Raw genomic sequence first — 20,570 nt, 5'->3', positions numbered from 1 at the left:
CCCAACAACATGCAAAGTCTTTGGAGTTACAGACTACTAATTGATCAAGCACTCTTAGGGCAAAACTATCAAGACAAGGATAATTTACATTTTCTTTGCAAATACAACTTGTATTATACACTTAAAATAAATTGTATTTCAGGCATTATTCCAAGTCCTGTGTTAGTGTTTCTTTTTCAGTGTTGCATAGGGAAAATGTGTTATTACTCGGTTAGGTCTTAAATATTTTCTTGCCTAACAGTATCTAATATAAATTCTAACTGGCACCTTTAGAGTATTAAGCCAAGACCTTTGCACTATAACGCATAACCAAAAAATTAAGCAATGCTCGAGCCTGTATGACATGCATTAGCAGAAATTCTGTGTTTTCCTTTATTAGGTCTTTCATTGATTTTTAATGAGTTGTTACATCAAGACAGCATGTTACAGAGTCTATCAGATGATCATTTGTGATTTTTTTTTTAAGGTCTCTTCAAATTATCATGATTTAAATGCTACCTTCTTTTTAAACGAGTGTGTCTAACTGTCAGTTAGGTAAACCAGAGAGACAGGCAGAAATCTTGAAAGTATTAAAGTGACAGAAGAGAAGATTTACTTTCCCGCACTGGCTGAAACATCAGCATGTGCATGGTGCCATTTTCCAGTAATGCTTTAATATTCCACGTATATTTCAGTAGGTTTAGACCACACATTCAGCATATTTTTTCCAAAGTCTAAAGTTATTCACTCAACTGTATGACAAGGGTTTATTTTGGTCTATAAAACTAATCCCGGGACTGTACAACTAAAATAGCGTTTTACCGCAACAGGTGTTAGCTGATCATGAGCAGAGCTGGGTTTAAAGCTCTTAGCCGCAGCCATTAGAAATATCTCCTGGTGTTAAAAAGTCAAGAGCAAGGCCAAAACATGATCAGTGATCCGCATCAAGGGTCTAGTTTAATTAGAATGGTATTTTTAAAATTCGCTTTGTCTAGTCTTGTCTGGTAGCCTTGGCACTCAAGTTGTAACATTACATCATTGTAATTACAGAGTACCTTTTGTTAAATTTGACTGCTAAGACAAGACGACTCTTTTTGCATTTTTATATACTTCAATGTGTCTGAATGAGATTCTTTCACATACATAATTTCAGAGTCTTGGATAATTGACCGCATTTGAAATAAAATTCTGAGTTTTAAAATGAAATATACGTGTACACACACACACACACACATAATGGACAGTTCCTTTTTTCCCCATCTGCAGCTATGAAGAGCTGTTACAAGTTCCCCTTTTTGTCTGTCCAAACTTTAACAGTTAATTATTTAGACTATACTAGACTGATTTAGAAATGAATGCTAGGCTGAATGTAGCAGCAATTACATTGCACTTACCTAAATGCAATTTAAAGTTCTTAAGTATCTCATTTAATCTTAGTTTGCAAGTGACTCACTCCCTCTGGAATTTATCACATCTGAAGGTACATTAAATACAATATAAGAGTTACTCAGTAGCTGGCTTGATCAATTCCAAAGTTAGAAGGGAAGACTGGAATAAAGTTTCTTCTCACAAGACTTACAAAATATTCCACTAGTGTACACAAGAAGGCTAACGTCATTTCACTTTAACTTTATTTTCCACAGCTTTTTTTTTTTACCCTGCTCAAATAGTATTCTGTAGCAAAGGGGTAGCTCTTGATAACATCCACCCAAAGGAATCCTCATATTCCATCTTGCTTATCACTAAATATATTTCCCCTCCATGGCACCAGTTTTAAGCAGTAACTCTTACTCATTCTGATATCTACCTTGCAAAGAACAGCTTCTAGGCAATTATTTATGTCAGTTGGAAATCGTGCTGGCTTTTGTGCCATTTCTGTGGTACACAGGACTTCAAGGAATAAAAAAATCAGGCAGGAAGGCTTGGAAATTAGTTCCCCTATGTCTTTTTACACAGGCAGTGATGCCAGGCAGGTTCCCTTAAAGGACCATTTTGAACAAGCATCAACCTTAGGGGGTCCCTGAGAAAGCCTCTTACTTTCCATTGACTTTATGAAGGAAACTAGGTTCCTAGCTCACGCACATCAGTTAGATGCCCAACTGAGGTGCTCGTTGTCAATGAATCCTTTAGACAGGTTCTCAATAATTTTATTGAATCTTCCTGTCTTAAATCTCATTTGGTTCCCTTGAGCTTGCCATGGGGCTGCAGACACCTCTGGAATGACTATTTCATATGGGTGAGGGAAAAGAAGAGCTCTAAACCAGACTTTCTCTACAGACCACAAGTTTCAAAGTGAAAAAACTTCAGGTGTACCTAGTTTTTAACTCAAGGCAAGGACCAAGTTGAGAAACATGTAGCTGTTCGCACAGATTTAATCAGTTTCAGTATTATACTAGCTGGTATGCTAACAAGAGATGTAAGGGAATATGAATCAGTAGTCCCACTACTAAAGTGAACTGTCTCTTTAAAAAGAACAAAACACCCCATTGTGTACAGCTCTTCTTAATTTCCTCTAAAGTAAGACAATTAATCACATTTCTGTAGATGGCACTATAAAAGCCAGCCAAAGAAAGTCAAGAATAATTTGCACTTAGAAGACTACACATTGTCTCTATTCACTGAAGATACTGGAAAGTATTGAAAACAGAATCATGAGTGAATTTTTTGCAAAATAAATACATCAGCTAATTTCAGAAGTTCAACTCTGCCAAAACATTGCAAAGACTATCATCTGTTTCGGCTCAAAGATACTGTGTTACTATCCTCATCAGAAATATTAAGACACTTCAGTATCTTTCTTCAGCAATCTCTTCTACCTACTCTAAAAAGAGAGCATTCGTTGTTGAAAAAAAACCAAACCCAACACAGCTGCTTCTCAGCAGTAGAGTAACATTACTCCATATTCACCAGCATCCTTTTCCTTTGTTCTGTCAATACTCAGACTCAGCACACTCAGCTGACAATATGGCTAGAAGACCTGATGGGGAAAAAGGGTGACTTCAGACTTCATGGCTTCTTTGTTCATCTTGTTTTCTCTAGCAAAGGCAACATAGGCAACATTCAGATAAAATGAGGCTGCCTTACCTCTGGTCTTGGTTCTTGCAAGTATCATTAATTAGGAAAACATCCAACTTCCCTGTCCATTCTCCATGACTGTCTCATTTGAAACCTGAAGTCATCCCTTGGCCAGCTCGCCTCTGCAGTGAATTTTATTTTATTTTTGAAGGACAGGGAGCGAAAAGAAACATAAAAAAGGTCTACATCTGCTGCTTTTACTAACAGATATAAATATGTTGTTCTGTAAAAAGCTGCATCTTTCTTTTTCTCTCCTGCTTCTATGTACACTTCCTCACACGCAGAAACACCACCAATCAAAACAACTCCCTCTCCCCAAGAACACTTTTCAGTAGTGTACAGAGAAATGGGTAAGCACTTCTTAAAAATGATGTTGATGTCCAAAGCTCAGTTCATATCTGTTTCTTCTTCTTCCTGCTATAGTCTTTACATCTTCTGAATATACACCAAGAATTTCCTGAACTTTCTCTTAAGTTGGATTTTTCTATGGTTGTTCTTGGAAAATCTCCTGTCTCACTCCATAACCCTGCGACTCAGAAACATGCAAATGTTGTCTGTATTAAGAAAATGAAATTAAAGGGGGTCAGTTGATGCGGACATAGGTATACTGCAATCTGATCTCTAGTCAGAAGTAGAAGAAACACAAGCACTTGATGATTGTCTTTCCCGCTAGCTCCGAATGTAGCTCTGCAGATAAAACTGAAATGGCAGCCCAGTGTTCCCTACATTACACACTTCAGAGAAAAACGTAAAAGAAAATGAGCACTAGAGAAGCATTCCCTTGCAAAGGAAGCCTCATATGTTCCACAGAAAAAGCAATGTGAAAGGAGTACAAAGATTTATGCTTACTGAAGAACTTTCAGTGGAAACAAAAGACTCAAAGAAAGCTTTGTATGAATTTAAATATAACAGAAACACAGAAAAGCAAGCTCACATTAGCTTGCATGGAACAAAAATAAAACAAAATGTAGGGAGATGCAGTGAGCTATAAACATGATTCTTGGATTGTGCATAACACAGCCTGTTATTTAACTGCCATGCATGCAGGTACATAACTTTCAGAAAGACCTATGGAAGGAACAAAAATCACAATTCAAAGTCAATTTAGACACACTGGAAAAATCAACTCAAATCAGGTTCTGCTAGGAAAATGTTTTAATGCTTTTTTCCCCTTACGATTTTCAACTGTCTAGTAAGAGTACAAAGGTATTATATGAGTGTCAAATTACTTGTTCCGTTCTACTTATACATCCAAACTGTAGATCTATCCTGGATATCCAAAAATTATTTAATTTTTCTTCCACATTAAAAGGCAGTGGTGGGCTGATATTTAGCAACTTTCTAAGACCTTAATGTTCTGTGTTGATACTAAGTGGTATACATATTATATCCTCTTGTAAGAGTTAAAAAAAGAATGATTTTTCATGCTGTTGTTAAAGCTGGTTTTGGGGTTGCATTTTGGTTTGTTTTTCTTTTTCATTTTAACAGGCTATTTAAGTTCAGAAGTAAGTTTTCCTTGGAGGTTCTCAACTAATTTTTTTAGAAGGAAAAAACTAGAGAAGAAAAGGAAATGTCACAAAGAAAGAAGATACTGTTTTATTTAAAGGAATCTGCTTTCAATGACTAGTGAAGGGTAAACCACATAAGATATGGCTTTTTTTTTCACTTAGAATGGAGTCCAGCCATATTACTGACACTCGCTCTGTTGCGCCAAACATATCACTTATTCTGTGTTATGCTGGAAACAACTTCAGCCAGATTTGACTGTAGTAGCATTGTCTTTTTCAGGTCTGTGGTTTGGACTTGGTCTTGAAACAGCATAAGTACAGACTTCCACACCACATCACAGTACTGCATTTATTTCCTAAGGCCCAATCTCAATAGCAATAAATTAGGTTTTTGGATTCAAAAGACTAGACTTTAACTCTTTGGTACCAATGATAAGGATTTCCCTAGGTATTAAACAACAGTGACTTTCTGGTTTTAACTGCTCAGCCTCAGGAATTTCACCATCTATGCCAAGGTTCTGAACACATCATGTGCTCTTCTGATAACATCCTGAAAAACAGAAAAGCACATTAAAGAAATTGCTCTCTGCACAGGTAGTAAAACGGTGAATTTGGTTTGAGAACGGCTAGATACCATGTTTTAAAGATAGATAGTTTCAGGACTGTATGCAATGGTACATGCTGTCTGAGGACTTGCAATCTGATTAGCCTCAAGACAAACAAAGCAAATGACTGAAAAAAGAGCAAAAGATAGAAAATCGGTGCCAATGGAGAATATTTTCTAACTTGTTCCATTCAGATCGGCATGTGGGAGAAGAAGCATGTCCTACCCCCGCTAGATATTTCCTTGGAAACTACCACAGTAGGCTCTTAAATCCTCTGCCCCTGCTCGCTCCACCCTGCCCTTAAGCCTTGCCTCTCCTCTGACGAGAAGCATTTTTGGAACAGACAGTATAGGTTAACTTATCCTCTGCTGATACGAAATTTATTCCTCAGGGAGATAGTTACGACTTTTCGTCTTTCCATTTCTGGTACTGCTGCCTCTGGCTACAGGCAAGAACTATGACTTCTCAGTAATTTCTTTAGATCGGTCAACTCTTTCTAAGCATGTTTGTTTGTGGTTTTTGTTGGGGATTGTTGTTGTTGTCATTTGATTGTTTGTTTTTAAATAGTACTTCTTACTCAGCAAAATCCAGGTAAGACTACACATTAAGGTTCCCAGTTCTTTTTTTCTGCTTCTTTGGTTGTTTGAACTGTTCAGGGCAAACTCTTCGTAGCACTCCAGGCCACTGGAAAAATCCCTTAGGCCTGACAGATCCTGCATCCTTATGCGACTGCCCCAGGATGGTGGGATTTGTCTGTTCTGCCTGACTACTTGCATTTATGAGCTCACCACTATGTTTTTTCCATAGACTGCAAGTGATGCTTTCTGTTTATTTGGTCTATAAACAGCCTCTGGGAGAATACTGCTTTATATACTGCTGCTATCTGATACAGCACAGATTCTTACTCTAACAGAAACTTTTATCTTTACTTTTGCAATGATAACTTCAGGACAAATATCCATTTACAATAATTATCCTTAAAATACCTTAATTGAGTATCTTTTTGGGAATGTAGGGTAGCAAAAATACTGGTTCTCAGACAGATTTGGAGCACAACCATAAAAATTAGACAACACAACGGAGTCTTAAAAGCTCCCTTCACATTCTCAGTACAAGGCATAAAATTGTCTCCTTGAAAAGAACCAATTTAAATGATTTCATAATTTCAAAACTTTAACATTAGTCAACGGAAGTTTGCATACAGTTTTTATGTTATAAAAATGCCATTTGTGAACTCATCCTATAATGATGTTAACTAGTCAAAATCAGCTATCACATTTTTTCTGTGACAGGAACAGCCAAGAAAATTCAGGAAGAATTACATGCCTAAATCAGTGATATATGGTAGGGCTGCCACTGACTTTACTATTAAGCCATGTTAGAACAAAGTATAGAATTTCTATAAAGCATCTTCACAACCTTCAGTCTGTAACAACAGCTGTCTGTAGAAGAACGGTGAGGCCAGCAGAGGAAAATCCACACAGTGCCAGACGGGACTCTAAAGGTAGTGTGTCATACCTGGTTTTCCCCTGTTTTGAATGCCAGCACCCACCACAGGAATTCTGCCTACAACAGTCTCTATTATTCAGCAGTCTACATATTGCAATACCTGGTGTTCACAAATAAGTGTAACACGTTGAATGCAAGAGGCATGCCTCAATTACTGTTTGGTGGGCTAAGTGGCTAGGGTCAAAGTCTGGAGATGAAAATTTCAGTAAGAGTTCTAGGATGGTCTCAGTACATATTAACAAGTCTCGATGCCCATTAAAAAATATTTGATTTCTGATTTCCTGACTTCAGCAGTAGAAGTATTCTGTCCCTTTAAAGAGCCCCTGTTCCTATTACATGCAATAGGATCAATAGGCCTGGCTTTAAATCTTACGTGCAAAACCTTCGTTTCCAGGACCAAAACAAAGCTGCAGCCACCTTCCTTTCAGAGACTGAGGACACAATGGCCCTGAAAGAAGACTAACTCCTTAAGCAGCAACTAAAAGCCAGGAAGGAAAGGCATAAAAATAGAGTCAGAAATAGGTGAGAAAGAAGTGAATTAGGGAAGATGAGAACAAGGGTGAAATTCAGAAAAACAGGAGGCGAGAGCTGACAAAGGAGGGCCAAGGGGAATATGGCATGGATGAGTAAACAAAACGGGAAGCTGACATAGGCACAAGTGACTAATACTGAAAAAAAATGAGTGAGAGACTGCTGGGGAACATGAAAGAAAATCCTGTCTTGGTGGGCAAAAGTGAGTAACGTTCCTAAATCTGATAGAGTTGTGTGAAGTTACACTCTGAATATATTTATTAGAGACCAAATGCAATGTCTGGGATGTGCTTAGACTTGAAAGAAGTTGAAATCATGAGCTGTAATGGATTAAGATTCAAACGCAACAGCCTAGCACCTGTCCAGTTGTATTGTGACCATAAACAACAGCAGTTATTATAATAACTCTGAAAATTGGATGAAGAATCATAGAATAGTTTGGGTCAGAAGGGACCTTTGAAGGTCATCTAGTCCAACCCCCCTGCAACGAGCTGGGACATCTTCAACTTGAACTAGTTGCTCAGAGTTCCATCCACCCTGGCTTTGAATGTTTCCAGGGATCGGCCATCTACCACCTCTCTGGTTAACCTGTTCCAGGATTTCACCACCCTCGTCGTAAAAAATTTCTTCCTTATATCTATCTGAAGAAGTTACAAGACATTTTCCCTATACAAACACAAGAGGCAATCTTTTTAGTTACACACCTCCAAGCTTCGCATTTTCCCAGCTCTATTAGAGATTCAAAACACATAAGTAAACATTTGCCTACTAGATAAGGGAAAGACACAGAATATACAGACAAAAAAATACACACACTGCAGTTCTCATACAATAAGCTGTGGGATGAGCAATATGGCCTTATTCTAGCAACTAAATGATCTGCTTGCTTTCTGAATCTTACTACTAAGCTGTTAAACAGCTTCAAACCATGCGAGATGTTCAAAACAAAATAAAAACAATTTTCTAAACATATCTCCTTCCTTTACTCTAAAACTGAAAGGGTTTCACCAACATATATTAAACTAAAAAGCAAAGAAAGTATACTCAGTTTTAGCCAATGATAAAGAACAAACCAGGTATGATACTAATTTTGGGGAATGCAAATGCATATGCTGTTCCTCTCCGAGTGTTGTAATTTTAAAATCAAACATCTCATTTTACAGTGCAGAAAAATCTTTCACAGTCTATTTATAGGAATCTGTAACAGTTATTTTCTCTCTCATCTTTTGTCTAGACTAGATAGAAGTCATTGTAGAATGTGTCGGCCAACATACTCTGACAAACGTACTGAAGAAAAATCTAGCTGACACGAGACATGAAGTCTTGCAAGAAAAAAAGCCCAAGCTCCAAGTTAATTAATGCAAGACATGCTTAAGGACAATATAGACAAGGCAGTAAAATCTTCTCAAATACGTCAAAACACACCAACTAATATCTAGTGCCATGATTTTTCCTTCAGTTTAGAAAAGGCCTCAAATCTCAGCTTCAGAGACAGAAAAACATTAAATAGTTTAAATACTTTTAAAACATTTTTGCAAATTGAAACAAACAGAACATGATGCTTTTAAATGTCTTATTGGCATTTATTTAAACAATCTTCCTAACTAACAGCTCGACTTGCCATGATTAACGCAGCCAATCCAAACATGTCAAAAGTATTTATGCCATAGCATATTATCATATATGCTAAGCATATAAATTATGCGCAGAAAAAAAGTCTGAATTTTCTCACAGTAATCCTGACTCCTTTATGATATACATTGCATGAACAGTCCACTAAATGAGCTGGCATTGTCTCTATTTCCTGATGCAATGAGATAACCTTCATAAACAGAGTATGAACCTTTCCTATTCATGTATTTGCACAACTGGAAATTAGTTTTCATAAGGGTCATAAACACTTCATGTAAATTACTTTATGAAATTTTCTTGCATATTTGATGTTACAAATAATTATTAAAAATAACACTTTGCTTATCAGTATGTAAGTCATCCCAGTAAAAATGTATTTCTGGAAGGAAAAAAAAAGCTGAGTGATGGGGTCTGCTGGCAACAATGCATGCTTTTTTTCCCCCCCTTTAGTCATAATGTACTGTTTAGTACATGATCAGTACTAGAATTCAAGCATGCTGTAAATACAAGTAAAATAAATTTGTATATAACCTCCATGCAGATGTATTTAAATGTTTCACAAATTTATTTAATCTTAATATCTCAATTTCTTGTGAACAGCACTTGAAATTTCCACTTTACTATTTAAACTTGTTGCTTCTAGTAAAAGACAGGAAAGGAAGTCCTGTAGAAATACCAGAATCAGAGCTGCTTAACCTTCATCCTTCTATAACATAGATGGCACTATGCTTTTCCACAACATACTGAAGCCAACTACTTACACAAGGGCAGCACACCATGCAATAACATATCCAAGATCACCGCTGAACAGAATGGAGTTTAGTCAAATGAGGGCAGCTAAGCATGTAAAAGGATATTTTAGGATAATTTTAGGATATTTTTTATATAAGCTATAAGTGTTTGTTTAGGAAAAATTTTCAAAAATAGGTAAAAAACCCCAAACCTTTCCCCTTTACATCTCCTTTCAAAAGCCCATGTTTTATAGACTTAGAACTCGATTAACCATCATTTTTCCCCACAAAAATCTTAAATCGACCACCAGTAAATCCTCAGAAGAAAACTACCAATTAGAAATCCCTGACAGTAGCTTAGCTACGTAAAACTGCAGGATTAAAAAGATCAAAGGAAGAAAAAAACCCCTAAAATCATTGGAGGCATTTCATTTTTTCATTCTTAGATTTAGGGGGAATAGAAAAAGAAATTAATGCAGAAGCAGGGCAAGAGATTTATTTCTTACCAAGTTAATCTCATATTTTTCCCAAAGCAGCTAGAATAGAAGAATAGCTAGAATTGACTGCACCTGTTTTTCCTTTCAAAAAAAAACCCCAACAACAGAACAGTGACACCTTAGTGATGATAAATGAATCAGAGTATCAGATTTGCACACTTCAGACACCTTGAGGGGGAACTAAAAATACATAGTTCATGACTGCAATCAAGGACTATGGCACTCTAATCAAACCTATCCTAAATTGTGTAGTAAGTAAAAAAACTTCTGTTACTTTTTTAATATTTCAACTTTAATACAGACCAGAAAGAACGTTTGGTGTGCTGATATGAGAAATGTTCTACTTCCAGTCGAAAATACAGACATGATATGATCAGAGAAAATTAAACTCAGTTGCTTAGAGAAAGTAGCAAGTTGACCAGAAACAAGAATTCAACAACCTTCACTTTTTTTAGATGTTATGGAACAAGCAAGATTAGAGTAATATTTGAAATGCTGGGTTAGGAAAAAAAAAACAACAAACAAATGAAGGGACAATACTAAAACTAGGCAGAGGAGATTAGGGCAAAACAATAGGACAGCTAAATAAACTTCAAGAATAAATCTTCCTCACATACAGTAAAAGAACAAAAATGTAAGTTTACTTTGAAAAAAGGGAGACTTGGATTTACCCCTTGTTTAGTTCATCTGCACCTTCCCAGCCAAACAGGCAGAGCAGTAGAATATAAATTACTAAAAAAAAGTAACTGCTAGTATGGATAACATATGAATTTAACTGATAATCAGAATATTGTCAAAAAGGGAATATTAAGCACTACAGAGAGTAGTGAGAATGTCTTATTTCCTTCAAATGATACCTCAGACAGTGTTTTGTTGAATAGGGGGTTTAATTTCATCTTCTTGTTGCAATGAAATCTTTCTTCCTTAAGTAAATTACAATAGTTATAACTGGTGAAGGACACGAGAGGGGGAAGGGAAGCCTGCAACATGTCAACTGGCTGTCAGAGAGGTTGCTAGTAAAAATAAGTGAGCTGCTGATAGATAAAGAGGAAGGAGGAGGGGGAGAAGAAAGGCTGCTGTGGGAAAAATGTTACTAACTGTCATCAAATTTGCCTGCTTAACTTCTCAAACCTTTAGACAAGCAAATAACCATTAATATTTAAACATGATTTTCATGTTCTCTTACCACTGCTGTTTCAGTGAGACCACTAAAATCTATTGCTTGAGCAATTCTGTACAGATTATACGAAAGAGCAGACTATTCTAGAAAGGAAAGGCTATCCCAAGTTTCCTCCTACTCAGAATGGCACACAATAAATCAGGAATCCTCTCCTGTAAGATATGATGCAAGCAGAGTTTTGGGTCCCATGGACTCAGGGAAGAATGTAGACCACAGAGGAGAACAAAGTTGAAAGGGATAAAAGTGTCAATTATGTTGAAATCTGATATTTTGTAAAATAAAACAACTTCAAACAGACTGTTACTTAATCCCAGTTTTGGAATGGAATGCAAGCTTCCCCCCTACCCTGCAACACACATACTACAGTACCCAGTTAGTTTACCCTAAAACACCTAAAGGCATACAATACAACAGCAGCAAAAATAACTGAAAACACTAGGTTAATTTCCTATCACAATACATCGTAAGCAAAAGCACCCGACACTTTGTGAATAAGCTTCTAAGAAAACTTAGTTGAGTCTTTGCACATGATACTCCAGCAGAAAGAGGTAGCTTCCCTTTTGCTATACTCAATCCAGCTTCCCAGTAATGTGTGATGGGCCAGAAAGCATACATGCATTAAATTAGCAGCAAGTGTTCAGATCCTGACATTCCTGGAAAATGATTCAGACTTTTGAATAAAAGTGCTTAGAAGAAAAAAAAAAAAAAGAAAGAAAGAAAGAAAGAAAGAAAGAAAGAAAAAAAGAAAGAAGAGAATAGCTTTGAATTCATTTACTTAAAAAAAAAAAAAAGCCTTACTAGTACTAGCAGGATTTTGCTGAGAGAAAGTCTTTGCAGCGTTATAATCCTGTAACCAACAGAGGCTATTCAAAACGGGCAATGCAGCTTAGAAAAGAAGTGAAAGAGACTTTTTATAAAGCCACGAAAGTTACAGCAGTACAGACACATGGCACTCTTAATGAGCTTTTCAATACTCTTGCTGGTTATAAAACATAAAGAAAACTGCAGCCATTTTCTCAGCAGAGAAAAATGCACTGCTTTTATTTAAGCTATATAAACAACTTCTCTTTAGAAACCAAATTGGCATGTTAGTTTTATAGAGATTTTGATAGGAAGGCTTAACATTAAAAATATCATATGCCGTGATTCGATTGCTCTCTAGTTCCACATTAAAATCACAAATGCCATACAAAAGATGAGAAAAACAAAGCATTCCCACTTCCACCTTCCACTCCCTTCTCCCAAAGCCCCCTTCCTACAATGAAACGTAGAAAAAGTATTCATATATGCATATACACACACACTCTCAATAAAATGTACACTATAATTCCTTGCTGCAATTTTCAAAGGTACCATACAACATCAGTTTCTATTACACTCAATAAATGCCCACCTCCGAAAAAAAAAAATCTGTCCAACCATTCTCAAATTCCTTAGTAAAAACAGTCTCTTATGGAATCAGTAGCTCAACACAGTGGAAAAACAAGACATGAAGCATTCCCATCTGGTCCACCTTTGGAATACACAGTATTCCTTAGATTTTGACAGACTCCTTCCACATTCTCCAAGATCTTCATCAGACCCTGGTACCCTTCATGGCACTTTTGGAACAATTTCAGAACGATCAGGCATTTTTGTAAGAAGATGATGAATAATTTTTAAGTTTTTTACTCTGAGTAAAACAAAAGCTGTCTTTTTCCTCTTTAAGAAAGATATCCTCACCTGTTCAAAGTGTCGATAAACAGAAGAGCTGCCAGAGCTTCCACTTCCCGTTTTTCACCACTTAATAAGGAAACCAACTGCTCTACTTTCCATAAATGACAGAAGTCTCAGGAATATAAGAAAACAATGCAACTAAATTTTCCACGGTCCCTTTTCTTTCCCTTGACATCTTTTTTCTGTGGATTCCAAAGGATGAAAATATGGGGCTAAGACGTGGGAAGCACAAAGCAAGAGGCTTCTCTTCCCACAGTTTCTGGTTGCTTTTTCTCCTCAGTCTCCTATAGCTTAATACTGTTGCTACCACTCAAACACCCTTGATCATATCACAATAAGAAGGGAAAAAAGTAATATTCTCCCACCCTGGGGTAAGTGCTCATCACATTTACCACAAAGCCCATTTTTCCTGGACAAAGTGAGGGTTAGGACAGATGGAAGGGGTAATGGTAAGAACCAGCTGCAGCTCCTTAATCTTGCATGTTCTGTTGGCATGTCATATCAGACTACAAAACACTGAATTGCCTCCCCAGTATGTAAACTATAAACTATAGTATAAGCTTCCATAAAGCTGCAAGAACTCGTATTGTATAGTCTAATCATATTAACGTTTTTTTAAAAAAACATTTTTCTCTTTTGTAAGAGAAAAATACAGTATCACCCAGTATTTAATCCTTTCCTATTTCCCTGCAAGGACTATATAATCTTAAAATTAAAACATAAAGATTTACCAGTTCTTACCTAGAGCTTTCATATGTTCCTGGAACTCTTTTACATTTCAGAAATACTTTTTAGCTTCCTGTTCTAAACTTTACATTCACATGACGGACATATTTTATAAAGCTTTAAATGTAATTTTTTAAAAATTCTTTTAAAAAATATACTGAAATATCATGTACATTTATATAATAGTGCTGTTAATATCCTCTTTAGTATATTGTTTTAACTGCATTACCTATACAAAATAATGAAAACAGCAAATATTTAATAGAAGTGATTTTAAGACCTTACTTTTGCTCATTTACAAAATGGATTTTACTTTTTTTTTTTCCCCTAAAATAAGTATTTGGGCCACTGATATACAGAGATCAGTGATGTACTTGTGAACTTCTAGGGAAAAACTGCTGCCCACTATAAAACCCAGCAGACTTTAGATTTGTATTTTTACATTAAAAACAATCAATTGAAATTAAAGATGCGATAAGGAAGCAAATTAGGCACTGTAAAACTAACCACTAAGATCTGGGAATTATTTTTATTTATAATATAGTTTATTATAAGGACGAAACTGGTAATTCTAACAGAAAAGCACCAGGTTTCACTACTGGTTTACTGCCCCTCTTTTCCTCTCTTAAAAATGGCTTTTAAATGCAATATTCAGTTAGCTAAATCAGAAAGTTTGCCAAATATTATATGCATAACTGTGTCTCTGAAGCAGCTTGTTTGATATTTGATTTCTAAACAAGATCTTAGCTTTCTTAGGAGTCCAAGTGCCTAACAAAATAGAGTTTATTAAAAACATTATAACTGTTTCTCTAAACCATTGTGTGAGAAAAAAGAATATTTAATTCCCCTTAAAATCAAATGTTTAATTTTGTGGTTATTCTCAAGTATACGTGAGCTACATTACTCCTCATGTAAAGATATCAAATCAACAATTTAACTATAATCAGAAAAAAAAAAGAAAATCAAACGTACCTAGTTTCAACTATAGATTAACAGTTTAAAAGTTGAAATATTATGTTGATGATAAGTGAACAGATTTGACTAGAACACCTCAAGCACTGATGTCCAAATTATTGTTTCAAGAGCAGCTATCCCAGCCAATAAGACTACGTACAGAAGTACACAGGATTGATAAACCCCCACACCTTGCTTCAAAAACTAGCAAGACTAAAAGTAATTCTTAGTTACAAAAGTTAGAACTTTTAGGACAATGGCAACTCTTCCCAAGTGACTTCAGTAAATCAAAAGCAGCAATTCTTTTGTATTTGAATGTAGTCACCAAGCAGTGACTAATAGTGACTTAACAGTGTTATTTTTAGGACTGTAAGCCATATTGTTTAAAGTATACATATATATCTTACAGATCTAGTAATTTTCCACTTCTACAGATATAAAAGGGAGTTTAAAATGCCTGTTTGCCAAAGTACGCCTAGTATGAGGCAGGACCACATCTTCTACTTGAGTTCACTTTGATCATCCTTTCCTTCTCGTACTACCTGGACCTTAATTCTCTCTGCTCAAGAGAAATCGCAGGTCACATGCATTTGTTTTGCAATGTCCAAAGCAAGAGGATCTCTTGATGGGAGGACTAGAGGAATAGATGAGAGGACTCATCTATTAAAAATGCCTTCAATTTCTCAAGTTTTCTAAGATATCTTGAAATGCCCTCCTTTCTTCAGGAAACAAATTTCAGCAGATATCAGATGAATGCATGACAACCATCTAACCAGCCTGCAGATTTAGGAATCCACATGTAGGCTGAGAAGATGCCTGCTCACACACACACACACACACAGCAGTTTAAATGATGCTAAAGAAATTACTAGAGCAACATTGATACAGTGCTCATTTGCCTGTTTCACTAGGTAATACCAAAGCTTGGTAAATACCTTAAATACAAGTGATAACGTTTGTGGTGCCACTGATTTACTCAGCTAGCAGACACCGTAAGAACCAAGGCTGTGTTAACATTCACACAGAACATCCCTACTGCCAGGGAACACAGCGATGAATTTGCTTGCCTCGGTGTCTCAGAGTTAAGATGCAGAAGAGCTCAGAGATTTTTATGAAATTCTGCAGTGACTATCCACAATTTTAGGCTCAGGTGCAAACTCCACAAAAGATGCCTTTATTGAAAAGAAATTATATAAGCTAATATCTGATTCCCGCTTTCAGTTTCCAGGAAAGATTTGGGATGGTCATGTTACAATTCATCCTTGTTCTTGTTTGTGTCTTTGAAACATACGTCCAGATCAAAAGAGAAAATAATGGTAAGATTGAATTGTGTCCCTACATCCAGTTAACTTGGAAACATTAACTAAAATTTTAAAAAAACACTATTCTGATAATGAAATGTATTATTTCCTCTAATTTTTAGGCTACCAGCTACCTCTCTAAGTCACTTCTGTTCATTGAATTTTGCAGTATTAGAGAGATCTACATTCCTGTTCATATAGACACTTCTTTTTTGCTACTCAGAGCACAAAATGATAGGGAAGCCTACACATAACTTTCAGGTGTGTTTCTCTGGAGATCTATCCTGATTGTGGCTGCTTATCTTACAAGCATGAAGCAAGCTGTAGCTGACTGAGATGATCTATAAAAAGATAAATAAATAAATGAATGAAAACATAAGCTCCTCACAGTCACTTCAATAAATATTTCAGGAGCAAGTTCATCAGCTCTCCTGTGATTTTTGAGGAATCAGCCACTAGATGGCAGAAAAATGCAGTTAAATTTTCTCATCGTTATGAATTCACCCAACAGAGCTCTTACATCTCACACAACAGGTAATACAATTTCTAAAGCAATGTCAGATAACAGTAAAGCTGATTATCTTTCTTGCCTAGTATATGTGCTACCTTGACTTTCTCTGCTCTGCTGTAAAACCTGGAGAGTGTTTAAGTGTTTGAAAACTCAAGTGTTAAAACAAGTCATTATGGTTTGAGAAGCCCACAACAATTTATTGTCGTTTAGACAATCATTCCATCACCCAATGACCCATCCCCACCCAGGAAGGGGAATCAAGGAAAAAATAAGGAAACCCAGAAACCCGGGAGTTGAAATACAAACAGATTTAAGAGAATAAGACCAGATAATTAACATTAATAGCACTAAAGAACCGATATTGATCCTGACAACAATACAGAATATGCAAAGATTATACTCAGCCAATTCTATCAGTGGGAAGCTGTGCACTCCCAGCAGTGGACAGCAAGTGTCAGACACAGCAAGCACTATGGCTTCAGGAGAAAGGGAAGGCCTCAGGGGTCTGGCACTCAGACAAGGAGTTCTCAGGATGGCAGCCATCAAGGGAGAGATAGAACTTCGCAGAAACTTTCTAATTTATATTGAATGTGACGTTCATGGTATGAAATAATCCTGTTGGCTAGCTTGGGTCAAGTGCTCAGGTCTCGCTCCTCATCCCTGTACCTGGCGAGCTTGAAAACACTGAGACCTTGAAACCCACACACCATAGCTGGCTATAAAGTAACTATTTTCACAAATTCAGACACTGGAGTCTTCTAAAAGTGCAGTTTTCCCAAGTATTAGAAGAGATATTAGTCCTGTGTCGCTCAAACCAGGACACAAGTAAACCCCACTCCTAGTTTCATTATTCTGGAAATACAGTACGAGAAGCAAAATTCTGAGGTTTCACAGAACCCCCTCAATTTAAAATATATTGTTTTAACAACAAAAATGGCAGGCTTTGTTTTAATGACATTATATGCATGTCTTGAAGTTTCTTACATTTGCATTAACATTACTTTTGCAAAAAAAATATATACTGTAATAGTATCACTGTGGCAGTGCTAAAATTCTAGCTCAATTGAAACCAAAGGGATTTTGCTGAGATCCTATCTGCAAACTCTTAACATGAATTTACTTTTTCAGGTGGCACTACTATGGCTAGCAGTTCTCAGGCTACAACACTTGGGTATGAGGGCAAGCCCTCTTTACTGCATCAAAGCTGAAGTCTAACATTGTGGAAAGTAAGTAAAAAATGGCAATATAATCACTGGCCTTTCCCGCCCCCCCCATAACCTAGTGTTGAAAAACACACAAACCCAAAAAAGATTGAGGAAAGAAACAAATTATGTTTTGTCTTGAGTAAAAAAAAAAATACATTGAAAAAATACTGAGTTAGAATTCTCGAGGCTTCTTTGGAAGTTACAGAATTGTTCTGCGGCAAATCAGCTATTGACCTGGGAAGACACATATCTAAGCAGAACATCTGATACACAGACTGAATAAATCTGACAGAATAAAGCTGAAATTCCTTTTGAACTCCACTTAAACAGTATTCAAAGAAGAGCACTTTCAACTCTAGTGCTACAGGAAGAGTTTGCTCTAAAAATGCATATTTTAATATTACATTTTATTCATAAAAAATAAAACAAAAAATGTTTTGTGCATGTTTCAAGTGAGATTAAATTTTTAGATGTCAAGCTTATGCTGTATGAGGTTGGCTTAAAACTGGGTTGAACTTCAGCATCACTTTAATTTCTTGTAATAAGAAAAAGTTAATTAAAAGACTGAGTACTAGACCAAATTTGGTTTACAAACAGTTCAATGATTAATATGATTGACAGGTTACTGCTTGGTACTTAACTTAAATATTAAGTGAAAACATATTCACTAAGAAGTCCAGATAAGTTACTTACTGAAGTAAAAGCCAGAAGTTCCTCTTCTGTTAATTTGTGTATTGGATTGTTCTTTTGGAAGTCTATACTGTAAAGAAAAAAAGCAAAAAAACCCAATGCCGATTTAATCTTTAGAATATCACTATGCAGAGCACGTTTTTCAAACTTGCAGGAATCTAAAGGACATTCTGAAAAAGCGTTACAATGACAAACAGGAGTACGGTATGTGCAGAAGGCCTTAGGCCTAGGAGCAGTCACAGAAAAATAGAATCATTTGGGGGACCAAGATATTTTAGTAGTGCCTTTCCAAGACCATTCTAAATTGAAACGTCTTGCTCAGTTTAAGCTCATGGGAATAATAATTTTACAAATCCTAAACAGCTTTAAATCCATTCCCTCTTTTTACAGAGGTCTGTTTTGAGTTAAAATTCTATGACTAACTGAACACAGATTCTGCAAAGCAAAAAACCACAAATGCTCAAAAAGTGCTGAAGGGTAATGTTGAACACATACCCTCTTGCTAGTCACTCAAGGAACATGACCACAGGGGTGCATCTCTCTCTCACCGGCATTACCACTAGCTTGTGGTACACAAAGAGGGCAAACCAGAAGAATACACAGAGATAAGAAAATTATTTTATTCACAATTGGACGTGTTTACAGAGATGATAAACTGGGCTTACAACTCTACATGGGTGGATGTTCTACTTAGACAACAGCCCACCAACATTTACCAATATACTACAAGAGATACTTCCAAGTGGCACAAAAAGCTACAATTCAAGCTCCCTGTGAAAACAAAAGATACCGAGTGAAAATATATCCTAAGTCATACCACAGAGTAGGGATCATCACTAAACCTATATAATGGCTATACATAAGCTTAAATTCACCACACAATTCCTTAAACTTTGCAGCAGGCTTCACGTTATAGGTTAAATTTGTAAAGATAGTATATTAATTGTGATGATAGATCACAGATTGAAGTTATGGTCCCTACTTTACATACCTTACTGTGAAGAGGAGACTTTGCCCCCAGTCTAACTTTTTTCTTGCTATTTTGTTAATTCTTCTTTGTACACATGATACAATTACCGTTGCAGAAATAACAGTCAATATTATGGTTAAAAGCTTGTTACTAGCCACAAGAATAGAATAGAGGCTGCCTGTTGAAATCTCAATTGTCTTTCAAAGGTCATGGCAATCAAGAGAAGTTCCTGAAGACCGAAAGAAAGCAAATGTCAGCCCTATCTTCAGCAAAAGCAAAAAGGAGCATCCAGGTTAGCCTCACCTCATTCCTTGGAAAGGATATAAAACAAATCATCCCTGAAGCCATTTCCTAACACATGGAGGGAGTGGTCAGTACAGATTCATGCTTGACCAACTTGATAACCTGTGATGAAATGACTGGCTTGGTAGATTTGCAGACATCAGTGGACATTGTATACCTGGAATTCAGTAAGGCTTTCAGCACTGTCTCCTGTTAAGATCCTCATGAAGAAGCCAATGAGCAGACAGTGCGGTGGACTGAAAACAGAAGGTTGTGATCCACAGTACAAAGTCCAGTTGGAAGCAAATAACTAGTGGTGAAGCCCAGGGATCAATACAGAGTTCAATACTGTTTGACATCTTTGTTAAGAATCTGGGTGATGGGGCAGTTTGCTGATGGCACAAAACTGGGAGGAGCAGCTGATATACCAGCAGGTTGCACTGCTATCCAAAGAGATCTTGACCAGCTGGAGAAACAGGCTGACAGGAACTTCATACAGTTCTGCAAAGGGAACTGCTAAGTCCTGACCTTGCCTGAGTAGGGGGTTGGACAAGATGATATCCAGCAGTCCCTTCCAACCTCTACCAATCTGTGATATGAAGGACAAGAAGGTGAGCAAGTAGTCTGCATACATTTAGGTAGAAGAAATCCTGCTTGATTAACCAGATAGACAGCCTTCCATGATGAGATGACTAGATTGAGGACTTTACCTTCACTTTGGAAAGCCACTTGCGCTTTATTAGATGTTATTTCCATAACATCTTCATAGACAAACTGACGAAATACGGACTAGATAAATGCAGAGTATGGTGGACTGAAAACTAGATGAACTGCCAGTCTCAAAGGATTATGACTAGCAGCATGAAGTCCATCTGGAGGCCAGAGACTAGTGGTGTATCCCAGGTATCACATAGTGTTTAACATCTTCATTAATGACCTTGATGATGCGACATGATGCAAAACCCTGT

At 36.6% G+C, this 20,570-nt stretch overlaps 1 protein-coding gene across 1 annotated transcript in view; it reads right to left on the bottom strand.

The window, feature by feature from the left end:
* TTC27 (tetratricopeptide repeat domain 27) overlaps positions 1 to 20,570 on the bottom strand; it is a 128,294-nt gene that overhangs the window by 66,107 nt on the left and 41,617 nt on the right. The window contains exon 9 of the mRNA XM_009880444.1: positions 18,354 to 18,420. Within this exon, the coding sequence (XP_009878746.1) occupies positions 18,354 to 18,420 (67 nt within the window). The remainder of the gene's footprint in view (positions 1 to 18,353; positions 18,421 to 20,570) is intronic.

The sequence above is a fragment of the Charadrius vociferus genome, unplaced genomic scaffold (genome assembly GCF_000708025.1).
Source record: "Charadrius vociferus isolate BGI_N301 unplaced genomic scaffold, ASM70802v2 scaffold62, whole genome shotgun sequence".
Lineage (NCBI taxonomy): Eukaryota > Metazoa > Chordata > Aves > Charadriiformes > Charadriidae > Charadrius > Charadrius vociferus.
This window is presented reverse-complemented; position numbering and strand designations above follow the sequence as displayed.